This window comes from Chionomys nivalis, chromosome 7 (genome assembly GCF_950005125.1).
Source record: "Chionomys nivalis chromosome 7, mChiNiv1.1, whole genome shotgun sequence".
NCBI lineage: Eukaryota > Metazoa > Chordata > Mammalia > Rodentia > Cricetidae > Chionomys > Chionomys nivalis.
In genome coordinates, this window is record NC_080092.1 from 77,321,405 (window position 1) to 77,335,646 (window position 14,242).

General features: G+C 46.0%; 1 protein-coding gene across 1 annotated transcript; it reads left to right on the top strand.

Moving 5' to 3' along the window:
- The first annotated feature begins 283 nt into the window (after nt 1–283).
- Mrpl45 (mitochondrial ribosomal protein L45) lies at nt 284–11,956 on the top strand. Its single transcript, XM_057775161.1, has 8 exons — nt 284–433; nt 1,232–1,409; nt 2,393–2,510; nt 4,134–4,232; nt 8,051–8,099; nt 9,503–9,652; nt 10,989–11,162; nt 11,366–11,956. Exons 1-8 carry the CDS (start codon nt 368–370, stop codon nt 11,450–11,452), a joined length of 921 nt encoding a protein of 306 aa, XP_057631144.1. The 5' UTR covers nt 284–367; the 3' UTR covers nt 11,453–11,956.
- Nucleotides 11,957–14,242: the final 2,286 nt, after the last annotated feature.

Below are 14,242 nucleotides of genomic sequence, written 5' to 3' on the forward strand. Positions count from 1 at the left end.
TTCATTCTTTTAGTGAAAGCAAACAAGGTGTAACACTGTGATAAGCAACCAGGAATGCAGCAAGCCGGTGTCCCATAGAGAGCTTCACGCGCAGGCGCAGCTGGTTTTCCACCGCTCTCCGGCTGGCGCGTGACAGCCGTGCGGTCTACCCTAGTTCCAACTTGGTCTCACCGCGCACGCGCAACCACATTGCGCGCGCCCGCTACCCCCACCCCCGCGAACGTGCGCGTGCGCGAGGCTCACCTTTCGGCCGAGGGCGCGCGCCCTGGAAAATTCCACTCCCGAGCTCGCTCCACCCTATGCGCCTTTTCTCCTGCTCAGTGCACTGCGGCTCAACTGGCATCCCAGCGGCCTTTGCGCGGACAAAATGGCAGCCCCCATACCGCGGGGCTTGTCCTGCTTATCCAGGGCTTTGGGACAGTGGTCTCGGCAGGTAGGTAGGGACGAGGCGAATGAAATTTTAGAAACAGAAGGAGGAGGACAAAGTAGAAGGGAATAATCGGACAGTGGCCGTTGATGAGTTTGGACGATACGTGTCTGACTTGGCCTGGGGAAGAATTGGAGGTGTATGTGATCCCTGGGCGGGGCCTTAAACTTCGCATTAGTCCCAGTCTCTTTGGCGAGATGTTAAAAGGAAAGAAGTAGTGGCTTGGAAGGTGGACCGGCTTCTTTTACATTATTTAAAAAAAAAAAACTGCCAAGGATAGAGGTACAAGGTCGGTTTTGTCTTAGCCTGGAGCAAAACTCATGATCGGAGAAAAAGGTCACCTGGCTTTTCAAATTTTATTGTCCAGTTTGGAGCTAAAAGGATAGAATTAGGTTAGTTCGACACTGCCCGGGTAGAAAAGGAAAAATAGAAATGTAGCGAAAATGCCCACCAGATCTTGCTTTTCAGTATTGGGTTGATCCTAAGGTTCACCGTCAAGCTAAATAAAAGGTCTTTGAGGGTAGGACTTCCGCTTAGCTCATCTCCGCATACAGCCCCACTGCAGGATGTGTCAAAGGAAAGCTTTTAGTAAGTGCTGACTGATGTTAATAAAGGTTATTAATTGGCTTGTGGTAAGAGCCATCTCCAGGTGATCGAGTAGTAATGTAGTTTCGCCATAAGTTGTTTCTTAACTTCTGAAGCATTCTCTGGATATGTCTGTTCTGTAAGACTTTGCGTACAGTTGCTCAAGATAGGTTTTTCTTTCCAAATCACTTCTTTGCTAACCTTTCCTTTACCTCCCAGCCCATTCTGGTGACTCAATCCCCAGCTGTAGTTCCAGTAAAAACCAAAAGCCGGTTCAGACCCCCTCTTCGTGAACCCAAGTACAAAACAGAGAAGGAGTTTTTGGAACATGCCAGGAAAGCAGGATTGGTTATTCCTCCGGAAAAGATGGAGCGTCCTATACATCTGGCCTGTACAGGTGAGGAATAGTATTTCTGGGCTCCTGACTCAATCCTCTACGGTCAGATATCTGGTGCTTAGAATGCCTTTGACTCTGATTGACAGCATTAAAGTCTCCCCCCCTCTTTTTGAGACAGACTTTCTCTGTGTAGCCTTGGCACTGGCACTGTAGACCAGGCTGTCTTCAAACTCAGAGATCCATCTGCCCCTGCCGCCCAAGTGTTGGGATTAAAGGCATTTGCCACCCACCACCTCTGATAACATCATTAAATTAACCACTAGGTTCAACCTCACTAATGATTAACTTTATATATACTATAGTTCATAAAGTCAGTTTTATTTTGTTTTTACAGTACTTGGGATTAAATATAGGGCCTCATACATGCTAAACAAGTACTGTAGCACAGAGTTATATCCCTAACCTCTCTTTCTTTTTGCCTTTGAGACAGAATCTTTCTAAGTTTGTCAGAGTGGACTAGAGTTTGTGATCCTCCTGCCTGGGTAGTAAGGGCAACTTAGGGCTACAGCACTAGTCCTGTGTATGTGGTCCTCCTTTGATCTTGCCCTCACACAACTTCGAGAAAGAGTGTAAGTTCTTTGGTTTGTGAAAGTACAGACACTCTAGAAGGAGTTCATTATTATTCTTTCTTTTTTTCTAGAGATGTTCCAGTAGTGCATATAGTTCCTGGTACTTGCACAAGTATGGCAAGGTTGCCTTTATGTGCAAATCTGATTAGGCTGCTTAATATCCTGTGTCCTGGGGGCTGGAGAGATGGCTCAATGACTAAGAGCATGGGCTGCTCTTCCGGAGGACCCGGGTTCAATTCCCAGCACCCACATGGCAGCTCACAACTGCCTGTAGCTTTACACCAATGCACATAAAATATGGTTAAAATAAATTATTAAAAAAATATATCCTGTGTCCTTCCCAGTGTTAGCTGCCCTCAAGGTGATGTTTTCTCAATCTTCCAACAGATTTTTAATTCCCTTCTCTCCTTTCAGCTGGTATATTTGATCCCTATGTTCCGCCTGAAGGTGATGCTCGGATGTCATCCCTTTCAAAGGACGGACTGACACAGAGAACCGAGCGATTAAAAAAGAATGTGGCATCACAGCTGGCGTAGGTGTCGGAGACAACTGGGGTTCAATATTCTAGGCTGAGAAGAACATGTGATATTTTATACTTATTGTATTATATAGTATATTACTTGATTTCCTTCTCTCTTTTTCTTTTTATGTGTTTTGCCTTCATGTAAGTGTACCAGAGAAACCCTGTCTTGAAAAAAGCAAGCTGGACCATGCTTTTATCTCAGCACCCAGGAAGCAGAGGCAGGCAGGCAGATCTCTTTGAGTTCGAGGCTAGCCTGGTCTATAGAGGGAGTTCTAGGACAGCCAGGGCTACACAAAGAAACCCTGTCTTTAGCTAGAAAGAAAGCAAGCAAGAAAGAAAGAAAGCAAGCAAGCAAGAAAGAAAGAATCCTGCTACTCCCCACTTCTATTTTTTGTTTGCTTTTTTTTTTTTTTTTAAAGACAGGGTTTCTCTGTGTAGATCTGACTGAGAACTTACTCTGTAGACAAGCTTGGCCTCAAACTCAGAGATCCAGCTGGCTCTGTCTTCTGAATTCTGGGATTAAAGTCATGAGCCACCAGGACCGGCTTTTTGTTCAGTTTTTAGTGTTGCTATTTAGAAGCTCTCTGCTCTGATACTTACCTGTTTGGTACTCTCTTTGGTGCTGCAGAGCTGGAGACTGAACGAGGACCTTATAAATATGCATTACCTCTAACGAACCTCCAGCCCCCAGTATTTATAAGTTGTAGATGTTTTATTTAATCCCAGAATGCTAAAATTTCACTTTGAAAAAAAATTTGCTTTGAGGTTTACTTTAAGTTATGTATATGTGTTTGTAAGTGGGTGTGTGCACGTGAGTGCTGGTACAGTGTTGGGTCCCCCTGGGGCTGGAGTTCAAGGCACTTTGAGCTACATTAGGATCTGGGACCCAAACCTAGTTCCTCTGCAAATCACTGTGCTCTTTTAGCCTCCGAACTACTCCTCCAGACCTAAGAAAACAAACCTATGTTTTGTTTGTTTGAAGACAGGATCTTACTATATAGCTCTGGCTGTCCTGGAACTCCTGTGTAGACCAGGCTCACCTCACACTCACTGAGATCCTCCTGCCTCTGCCTCCTGTCGTAAAGGTGTTGTAAACCCTTTTACTACCAAACCCTCGCCTGCTTGTTCTTTATAATGTTTACATTGAGAGAGAGAGAGTTGGATTTACAGCCTTGACACAGTCAAGAAATAATTATTAACTGTGTAGATGGACATGGAGATTCATGTGAACTAAGAGTTCTAGAAACTCTAAAGATTTCATAGGTTTTTTTTTTTTTTTTTTTTTTTTTCGGTTTTTCGAGACAGGGTTTCTCTGTGGTTTTGGAGCCTGTCCTGGAACTAGCTCTTGTAGACCGGGCTGGTCTCAAACTCACAGAGATCCGCCTGCCTCTGCCTCCCAAGTGCTGGGATTAAAGGCGTGCGCCACCACCGCCCGGCCAAGATTTCATAGTTTTATGACACTTTATTTGTTTGTTTGTGCTCATGCACAGGCTGACTCATCCCACAGCCCAAGTATGGCGGTCAGGGCCGCCTGGGGAGTCCTGAGATTGAACTCAGGTTGTTAGGCTTGGTGGTAAGTGCCTTTGCCTGCTGTGATGGCATCTTTATGATGGTATTATCTTAATTTTACAGAATTCGAAAGATAAAAGAATTTGATGCTAATTTTAAAACAAAAGACTTCCCTGAAAAAGCTAAGGATATTTTCATTGAAGCTCACCTTTGTCTAAACAAGTAAGTGAACTTCTGTCTTGTGTATGTTCAGTCTCCACAACTACTGTTAAGTAGTAACTGAAGCCGTTTGTTTGTTGTTGTTTGAGACAAGGTCTCTCTTTGTAGTTTTGGCTGTTCTGGAATTCTCTATGTAAACCAGGCTGACTTCCTCTGCCTCCCAAGTGCTAAGACTAAAGGTGTGTGCCTCCACAAGGTGTAAATGGAGGTGGAGTTTTTCTGTCCCATCTACCAGTCCCAAATAAAAATAGAAAAGCTTTTATTATTTTTTTTTTGTTTTTTCGAGACAGGGTTTCTCTGTGGCTTTGGAGCCTGTCCTGGAACTAGCTCTTGTAGACCAGGCTGGCCTCGAACTCACAGAGATCCGCCTGCCTCTGCCTCCCAAGTGCTGGGATTAAAGGTGTGCGCCACCACCGCCCGGCCTAGAAAAGCTTTTATTAATTGCAAAATGCTTGGCCAATAGCTCAGGCTTATTATTAATAGCTCTTACTTTTTTTTTTTTTTTTTTTTTTTTTTTTTGTTTCTCGAGACAGGGTTTCTCTGTGGTTTTGGTGTCCTGGAACTAGCTCTTCTAGACCAGGCTGGACTCAAACTCACAGAGATCCGCCTGCCTCTGCCTCCCGAGTGCTGGGATTAAAGGCGTGCGCCACCACCGCCTGGCAATAGCTCTTACTTTTAAATTAACCCATTTCTATTAATCTGTGTATTGTCATATGGCTCATGGATTTCTCCTGTTCTCTAGCCTCTTGTCTCTTGGGCGGCTTGCTGGCATCTCTCCTGACTCCACCTTTCTTTATCTGAGTCCTCAGTTTGATTGTCCCACCTAACTTTATCCTGCCTTGCTATAGGCCAGACAGCTTTATTACTAACCAGTGAGAACAATTCAGATTCCCAATGTGCAGAAGGATCATCCTACAGCAAAAAGGGGCTTGTCTTTAATTTTAGAAGGAGGATCTCACTATGTATCCCAACCTGTCCTTGAACTCATTGTATATTCAAGGTTGACTTTGAACCTTTTTTATTATTATTATTAAAATTATTTTGTTTCATTTTGTTTTTTGAGGCAGGGTTTCTCTGTTTTACCCTAGCTGCCCTGGAACTTGCTCTGTAGACCAGGCTGGTCTGGAACTGATAGCGATCCACCTGCCTCTGCCTCCCAAGTGCTTAGGTTAAAGGCATACACCACCAGCTCCCAATTTATTATTTTTTTTTGTGTGTGTGAGTGTTTTGCCTGTGTGCATGTCTGTGCACCATCTGACTTCTAGTGGCCTTGGAGGCCAGAAGAGGAGGAGTTACTGGAGTTATAGACAGTTGTTAGCAGCCACGCGAGTGCTAGGAATAAAACCTGGATTCTCTGCAAGGGCAAGAAGTGCTCCTAACTGTGGAGTCATCGCTCCAGTCCCAGGCCTCGAATTTCTCATCTTGCTGCCTATCTGAGAGTGGGATGATGAGCATATGTCATAGCACCTGGTATGAGTGGGCTTTTACAGAAATGGATTTTTTTTTCATGAACAGGGTTTTTCAGTAGCTGTGGAGCCTGTCTTAGAATTCATTCTGTAGACCAGCCTGGCCTCAAACTCACAGAGATTTGTCTGCCTCTGCCTCCCGAGTGCTTGGGTTAAGGGCGTGCGCTGCCGCCCTGCGCTGGCCCTGTGCTAGTTACAATCATCTTTCCTGTTTCTTTTTCTCCTTTCATTTGTTGATTGGTAGGATTTCCTTCTTTTAAAAAAAGTTTTGGGGACTGGAGAGATGGCTCAGCAGTTAAGAGTACTTCCAGAGGTTAAGACCTTTTCTAGAGGTCCTGAGTTCAATTCCCAGCAACCACATGGTGGCTCACAACCATAAGATCTTGTGCCCTCTTCTGGCCTGCAAGAACACATGCAGGCAGAACCCTGTATACATAATAAATAAATCTTAAAAAAAAAACAAAAACAGTAAAAAATAAAAAAAGTTTGTGTTAGCCAGGTGGTGGTGCATGCCTTTAATTCCAGCACTCTGTGAGTTCAAGACCAGCCTGGTCTATAGAGCTAGTTCTAGGACTGGTCTCACGGCTACTAAGAAACACTGTCTCCTGCCGGGCGGTGGTGGCGCACGCCTTTAATCCTAGCACTTGGGAGGCAGAGGCAGGCGGATCTCTGTAAGTTCGAGACCAGCCTGGTCTACAAGAGCTAGTTCCAGGACAGGCTCCAAAAACTACAGAGAAACCCTGTCTCGAAAAACCAAAAAAAAAAAAAAAAAAAAGAAACACTGTCTCGAAAAACAAAAAAAAAAAAATGCTTTAAGGATTTCACTTGTGTTCACTTTCACCCCCAACTTGTCCTCCTAACTCTTACCAGATCCACCTCCTATCCCCCTGCTCCCCTTTTTTTGATAACCCAAGTTCAGTTTGTGTTACCCATACATACCTGAGTAACTGGCCATCCACTGCAGTGTAGTTGACCTACCCAGAAAACTCACATTCTCTCCCCAGAATCTACTAACTCTCCTTTGCTTCTCGGTTAAGGGTAGAGCTTCAGAGCCCCTTCCCCTCCATGTTAGAATGCTGACTGGCTTGATTTTGTGCAGGCGGCCATGAATGTGGTGGTCCTGGTATGTCCAGAAGACGCTGTCATGGTCCTCCCTCCTCTGGCTCTCACAGCTTTCGGCCGTCTCATGTGTGGTAGTAGTCTCTGAGCCGAGGGAGGAGGGTGTTTTCTTTCTTTACTTTTTCAGTTTTCTTTTTTACTTCACACTAAGATCTGAGCTATAAGAAACACTTATCTTTGCCCTGGTGGTCTAGCTTTCTATCCCTTCTCAGAGATGCAGGACTCTTTGGAGAGACATAACATCAAAGTCCAAACTTCCTGCACTTGAAGAATCCAAGGGTGCAGGGGCAGGAAAGACACAGGCCACCTTTTCCTAGTTCAGAGATAAGAGTGTGCGATAGAGGCTGGCCGTTGGCACTGTGAGTGACTCATGTGCCCTCAGGAGATAAGGGACTTTTTATTCCTGCATGACATTGGACTTTGTTCCCTATGCCAGCGTTGAACAAGGGTCAGCGGCACATCTTAGTGAATATCCTTGCCCACCTCAAAAATCTGATTTCAGAGGAACTTCTCTCTGCTCCAGAAATAAACTGTTCAATGCTCTTAAACATCAAGGTTTTGTGTAGATCACAAATTAATATATCATGTGACCCACAGTGCATATGCAGAAAACGTTTGTATAAGTGAATTTCTTTCCATTTTCTTTTTTTTTTCTTTTTGGTTTTTCGAGGCAGGGTTTCTCTGTAGCTTTGGTGCCTGTCCCGGAACTAGCTCTTGTAGACCAGGCTGGCCTCAAACTCAGAGATCCGCCTGCCTCTGCCTCCCAAGTGCTGGGATTAAAGGCGTGCGCCACCACTGCCCGGCTTTTCAGGGCCATTTTCAACTTTAAAAAAGAAAAACTTTTTTTGCTGAATGGGGGTAGTGTACGCTTTTAATCCCAGCACTTAGGAGGCAGAGGCAGGTGGATCTCTGTGAGTTTCAGTACAGCTTGGTCTACAGAGTGAGTTTCAGGATAGCCAAAATTACACAAAGAAACCCTGTCTTGGGGGGGGTAAAAAAACCAAACCCTTTTCTATACACTTTGTTTTGTGTATATGTAAATGGGAACACACATACCATGATTCACGTGTGGAGTCAGTGCTTCTCATGTGGATTGTGGGGATTGAACTCAGCTTCTCAGGCAGGCTTTGTGGCAAGCCCTTACCTACTGAGCCATCTTACCAGCCCATTATCAGGTTTCATAGAGGGTACCATAAAAGTTGGAGTCAATGATAAATATATCTTTTTCTTTTCTAGCTCAGACCATGACCGGCTTCATGCCTTGGTAACTGAACACTGTTTTCCGGTAGGTTCATTTATTTATTTTTATTATTTATTTTTTTTGGTTTTTCGAGACAGGGTTTCTCTGTGGTTTTTTGGAGCCTGTCCTGGAACTAGCTCTGTAGACCAGGCTGGTCTCGAACTCACAGAGATCCGCCTGCCTCTGCCTCCCGAGTGCTGGGATTAAAAGCGTGCGCCACCACCGCCCGGCCATTTATTTATTTTTATGTGCGAGTGTGCCTCATCTATCCTAGCCCTGATAGCTCTGGAAAACACTCCCTTTCATTGCTGAAGTGTGCAGGGGTAAAATGAAAATAAAAGAGAGAAAAACATGCACTATCAATAGAAGTACACATAGTAATTATCAGTGTGTGAGAGGAAGTGATGTGTGCAGTAGTATGGTGTGTGCAGTGGTGTGGTGTGTGCAATGGTGTTGCGTGCAGTGTGGTGGTGTGTGCAGTAGTATGTGCAGTGGTGTTGCGTGCAGTGGCGGTGTGTGGAGCAGTGTGTGCAGTGGTGTTGTGTGCAGTGGTGGTATGTGGAGTGGTGTTGCGTGCAGTGGTATGGTGTGTGCAGTGGTGTGTGTGCAGTAACGGTGTGTGCAGTGGCGGTGTGTGGAGTGGTGTGTGCAGTGGCGGTGTGTTTGGTGTGTGTAGTGATGGTGTGTTCAGTGGTGTGTGTGCAGTGACGGTGTGTTCAGTGATGTGGTGTGTGCAGTGATGGTGTGTTCAGTGGTGTGTGTGCAGTGACGGTGTGTGCAGTAACAGTGTGTGCAGTGGAGTGGTGTGTGCAGTAACTGTGTGCAGTGGTGTGTATGCAGCATGAGTTTTTAGTGATTTGGAGAAGAGACCTCTTAGAGGTGGATGGGTCTATTTTTTTTTCTTTCTTAATGTGATTGGTGTGTTGTGTCATGGGTGTTGGGTCCCCTGGAACTGGGGTTACAGACAGTTGTGAGCTACCTTGTGGTTTCTGGGAATTGAACCCAAGTCCTCTATAAGAGCAGTCAGTGCACTTAATCACTGAGCCATCCCTTCAGCCCTGGTGGATTAAGTAGTTTAATAAAAATGTTGGGAGGTAAGTATGACCAAAACTTGATCAAACTTAGGAAATGCTGGGCGGTGGTGGCGCACACCTTGAGAAGCAGAGGCACGTTCATCTGCTGATCACCTGCCTCTACCTTCCGAGTGCTGGGATTAAAGACGTGTCGTCACCACCCATCTATAATTCTAGCACTTGAAAGATTGAATTAGCATTACTGCCTGGGTTACGGAGTGTGTCCCTGTCTCAACCCCCATTCCCACCCCTAAAATGGGGTCGAAGCATGGACTGCACTGCCTGTTGATTGCAGGTGATTGCAGGGTTGCATTTGTAGTCTCAGCAGCACCTTGCAGAAGGGAAATCTCATGAACTTTTCTCTTCTGCCCTCAGGACATGGTCTGGGACCTCAAGTACAAGACTGTCCGCTGGAGCTTTGTGGAATCTTTAGAGCCAGCCCAAGTCGTTCATGTTCGCTCTTCAGGCATGGTGAACCAGAGCAACATGTATGGCCAGGTCACCGTCCGCCTGCACACTCGGCAGGTAGAGTGGCTGTTTTATTCACTCCGTGTTAAGTACATTAATAATAACCTCAGATGTGAGTTCGAGACCAGCCTTGTCTACAAGAGCTAGTTCCAGGACAGGCTCCAAAACCACAGAGAAACCCTGTCTCGAAAAACCAAAAAAAGAAAAATAATAATAATAACCTCAGAGACACCAGCGTGCAGCAGTGTTGCTTTAAGGAATGAATATCAGACTTCCTCTTGGAATGGTTTGACCAGAAGTGAGCCCAAGTTTGAATTCTCCACTCCTCTACCTCCTGTGTGTATTCTGTGGTTCCTGGTCTACCCAGAATGTGTCTGTGCCTGACTGGATGCCATCTGATATCCAACTGCCACTGTGTCTGTCTTAACAAAGGACTTTCCTCTGTCTTTATTGAATAGCACAGAAAACAGGGTATGGAAAAGGGACGATGGAGTCTGGACAGAAATCTTTAGCAGAGTTTTTTATAAGAGATCAAATTTTGCTGACCCCAGCTGACCCTAAAGCACTCAAAAAAGTAAACAGCCCTGCAGAAATGTTATCAAGCGGCATCTACAGAAATGTTATCAAGGGGATGTCGGCTGCTTGAGCCAATCCTTACTGCAGCACACACATACACTGCTCTGTTCAGCCAATCCTTACCGCAGCACACACGTACACTGCTCTGTTCAGCCAGTCCTTACTGCAGCACACACGTACACTACTCTGCTGTGGGGGCACGGAGGAGTCCAGAACTGTGTCTCAGGCTAGGTTGGGAAAGCACGGGAAGGTCAAGATATTATATTGTTCTCTTAAAGGGGACTTAAACTCAGGCAAGCTGATGACACCATGGGCCAGCAGGCTCAGTCTAAAGTGACCCCAAGGGTTTTAACTGGGCCAGGGGTCCAGCAAAAATATTCAGTCTCTTTGAATGCAAGAGTTATTTTTATTAAATTTCGTCACTGCAACTCTCATGTAGGGCATCTGTCTCTGGACTATTGAGTTCGTGGCTGTTTGTTTTTCGTGGTTCTGGGGGTTGACTATGCTCCCACCACCGTGTTCTGCCCCTTGGCCCAGGACTGTAGGTTCTCAGGAGAAGTTTGCTGGCCTCTCGCCACTACTCAGTGGCGTCTACACTCAGGTGCGGTGTGAGACCACTGTTGGTCCCCACCTTCCCTGTCCATCAAAGAACTCTGAACAGTAGTATGTCAGCAATGATTAGTTCAAAGTTCAGAATTCTGAAATAATTTTAATTTTCATTAATTTAAAATTTTTTTGTTAGGATTGTTTCAAAAATGGTTGTATGACCAAAATAGAGCAAAATCCTGACAGACCAGAATTTATTTCATCATTACAGACTTTGGCCATCTATGATCGGTTTGGCCGGTTGATGTATGGGCAGGAAGATGTGCCCAAGGATGTCCTGGAGTATGTGGTGTTTGAAAGACACTTGATGAACCCATATGGGAGCTGGAGAATGCATGCCAAGATTGTGCCCCCATGGGCACCCCCTAAGCAGCCCATCCTCAAGGTAAGGCTGCTTGCATGCTTTGAGACTTGAGGCTGTATGTTGTCTTGACTTCCTAAAACTCTCCTCATGGGCTCCACCTAGTGGAGAGAAAGAAAGAAGCAGCACTAGAGAAGGGGAACTTTTCCTGGCTACTAGGGAGTGAAGTGATTCTGGGTAAACAGCAGACTTGATTGGTAGGTAACTCAGCCTCTTGTTCTTTTCAGACATTGATGATTCCCAGCCCTCAGCTGAACCCATGGGAGGCGTATGAAGAGACACAAGGAGAGGCCCATAAGCCTCAGCTTGCCTAATGGCATAAATGACTCCTGAGGAGCCTGGCGGTGGTGGTACACGCCTTTAATCCCAGCACTCAGTTGGCAGACACAGGCAATCTCTGAGTTTGCATCCAGCCTGGCCTACAGAGTTCCCGGATAGCCAAGGCTACCCAGAGAAACCCTGTTTCAAAAAACAGCAACAAACAACGAAAAGACTCCTGAGGGCTGACCGGATGATGGGGCTGCAAAACTACCTACATCCTTTAGGCTTCCCTTGCTCTCTCCTGCCCTGCCTGGGTCTTTTCAGAAGACCCTCCCCCTTGCAGTTGCGGCTGATATCCAGCCAGGTAGATGGCTGGGATCCAGACACATGGAGCACTTCCTTTTAAAGTCATGTTTACCTCCTGAAGTGACATGAAAAGCGGCATGTGTGAGAACATATGTGACACTGGCTTCTCACGGCAGGAACTGCGAGTAGGCCGACAGCGTGCATTTTTCTATACACAGCAGAGACCAACATTTGAAATAAAATACTATGAAAGTGTTGAACAAATCGTGGTTTTGTACTTTTGCCCTGGTTCAGACTGGGAATAGAGCGGTTCCATGTCAGAAGTGGAATCCAGAGTTATGAGTGACATAACTTCCAGGGGCTCGCAACCAGAAAGAGTACTTTGTGTCTATAAACCAGGGTATCTCTCTGTAATCCCATTGCTGGGGAAGTGGAGGCAAGAGGAGGACAGTAGCTCAATGTCATCCCTGGCTATGCAACCGTTTAGAGTCAGCCTGGGCTACCCGAGATCGTGTCTCAAGAACAACGACAAAAAAATAGGGTGTTACTTAATTTTACATGTATGAGTGTCCTGTCTGCATGTATGTTATGCACTACATGCCTGATGCCCCTGGAGGTCAGAAGGAGTTGGATTCCCCAGAACGTGAGTTATGGATGGTGGTAAACCACCATGTAGATGCTAGGAATTGGATCTAAGTCTTCACTTACTGAGGCAGGTGTATTAAACAAATTTTTCTACAGACAGGAAAAATGAGAGCTTAAGTTCTGCTTAAGTTCTCAGACTTGATCTTTCTCAAGACTGAGATTTTCTTGGTCACTTAAAGTCAAAAGTAATCTGGTCTGACCGTGTCTAGAATAGGGTGAAAAGAAACTGGAATTGGGAGCCGGGCGGTGGTGGTGCACGCCTTTAATCCCAGCACTCGGGAGGCAGAGGCAGGCGGATCTCTGTGAGTTCGAGACCAGCCTGGTCTACAAGAGCTAGTTCCAGGACAGGCTCCAAAACCACAGAGAAACCCTGTCTCGAAAACCCCCCCCCAAAAAAAAAAAAAAAGAAACTGGAATTGGGTCGACAATTAGTGACCTAACTCTGGTCTCTCTAAGCCTGCCCTTTGAGCAAAGCTGCCAACAGGACAGGCCTTATTGGAGGAGACTCGTGTTACTATTCATTTGTCCGTTATTTATTCATTATGCGTGTGAGAGAGTGTTTGGGAATGTTGTCGATGGTACAGCTTTCAGATAGAGGCCAGAGGATAACTTTTGCCTTCTAATGTGGATTCTAGGAATTGAACGTGGGTCAAGTTTGCATGACAAATGCTTTTACCCACGAGCCACCTCACTGGCCCAAAAAGACTGCTGTTTTTCTAACGGCCCATGAGTGTGGACTGTGGACACAGACCTGTATATATGCTTCGGGAAAAGAGCACTGGCGGCCAATGTCACGCTGTTTTCTCTCAGCCCTCTGGGCTTAAAATGTACATCGGTTTGCAGCATTGCTGTCCAGGTGGGGATTGGGCACATCCTGTTTGCCTGAGCCCTGGATTAAGGCCAAATAAGAAGTGCTTGAGCCAGATCCCTAACCGGAGAGTGTGAAGGAAGGGAGATAATCCCAGCAGGGAAGAGAAGTGGAGAAACAAAAAAACACATTTAGTAGGCAAATGTTACATTGATGTCTCTTGAATTTACGAAAAACAGTGATTCAGATAAGCTATTTCATCCCATTGCCATGGATCTGACTCAGGGTCTCTAGATAATCTTAAATTGCAGCTAAGCAATAGCTGCCACCAGGAGGCCAGGGGATAAGTGCAATTTTCATATCCTCTGGGATCCAATCCAGCTGAGCAAATGGCCCCAGATGTGCAGAGTTGTCTAGGAGAACCAGGCAGAGACCATCTGTTAGCTGTGATTCTGGGCACTGGGAGAGGATAAGCCGGACCACCCAAAGCCCTACCAGGCACAGGGTGGCTACCCTGGACATTGGAGCAGGCCCTGTTCTCTCATCTGCTGTCTCTGTCGACAAAGAAAACCACCATTATAAATAAATGGGTGCTGAGTACGGTAGCTGGGAACAAGCAGTCTTTATTATTTTCCCGGGAGGCTATTATAACAGCGAATGTGGAGATAGACGACCTTCCAGCTAGACCAGACCCAGTGGGATTGCCCTGGGGTGCACAGTTAGTGAAGTCTACCGTAGCTCAGAAGTTGTGGGGTTAAGTAGCCACAGCCCAGAACAACAACACACTGCTTTAGAAATCAGTGCAGGAGGTCTGGGTGGGTAGGAGGGCTCCGTGTGGGAATGAGGACAGCTGGCCCCCAAAGTCTGAGAGTAGGTGACTGTTTGTCTGCTCCCTTTTAGAAACAGAGTACTCAGCTGCTTCTGTGCGACATTTGCACACAGACTCCTGGTTTGCTCCCCCGGCATTTCATCTCACTTGGGGTTTCCCACCCCTTAAGCAGCGTCTCTATCTGTGTTGTTGTCTTTAGTGTAGCCAGCTCTGCTACATTACTCTGCCTGACTACACCCCGTCTCGCTCTCTTTA

Coding starts and splice junctions, on each gene's coding strand:
- Mrpl45 (XM_057775161.1), top strand. CDS start 368: ATGGCAGCCCCCATACCGCGGGGCTTGTCCTGCTTATCCAGGGCTTTG. Junction 1,410..2,392: donor TATACATCTGGCCTGTACAG/GTGAGGAATAGT, acceptor CTCTCCTTTCAG/CTGGTATATTTGATCCCTAT. Junction 2,511..4,133: donor AATGTGGCATCACAGCTGGC/GTAGGTGTCGGA, acceptor TTAATTTTACAG/AATTCGAAAGATAAAAGAAT.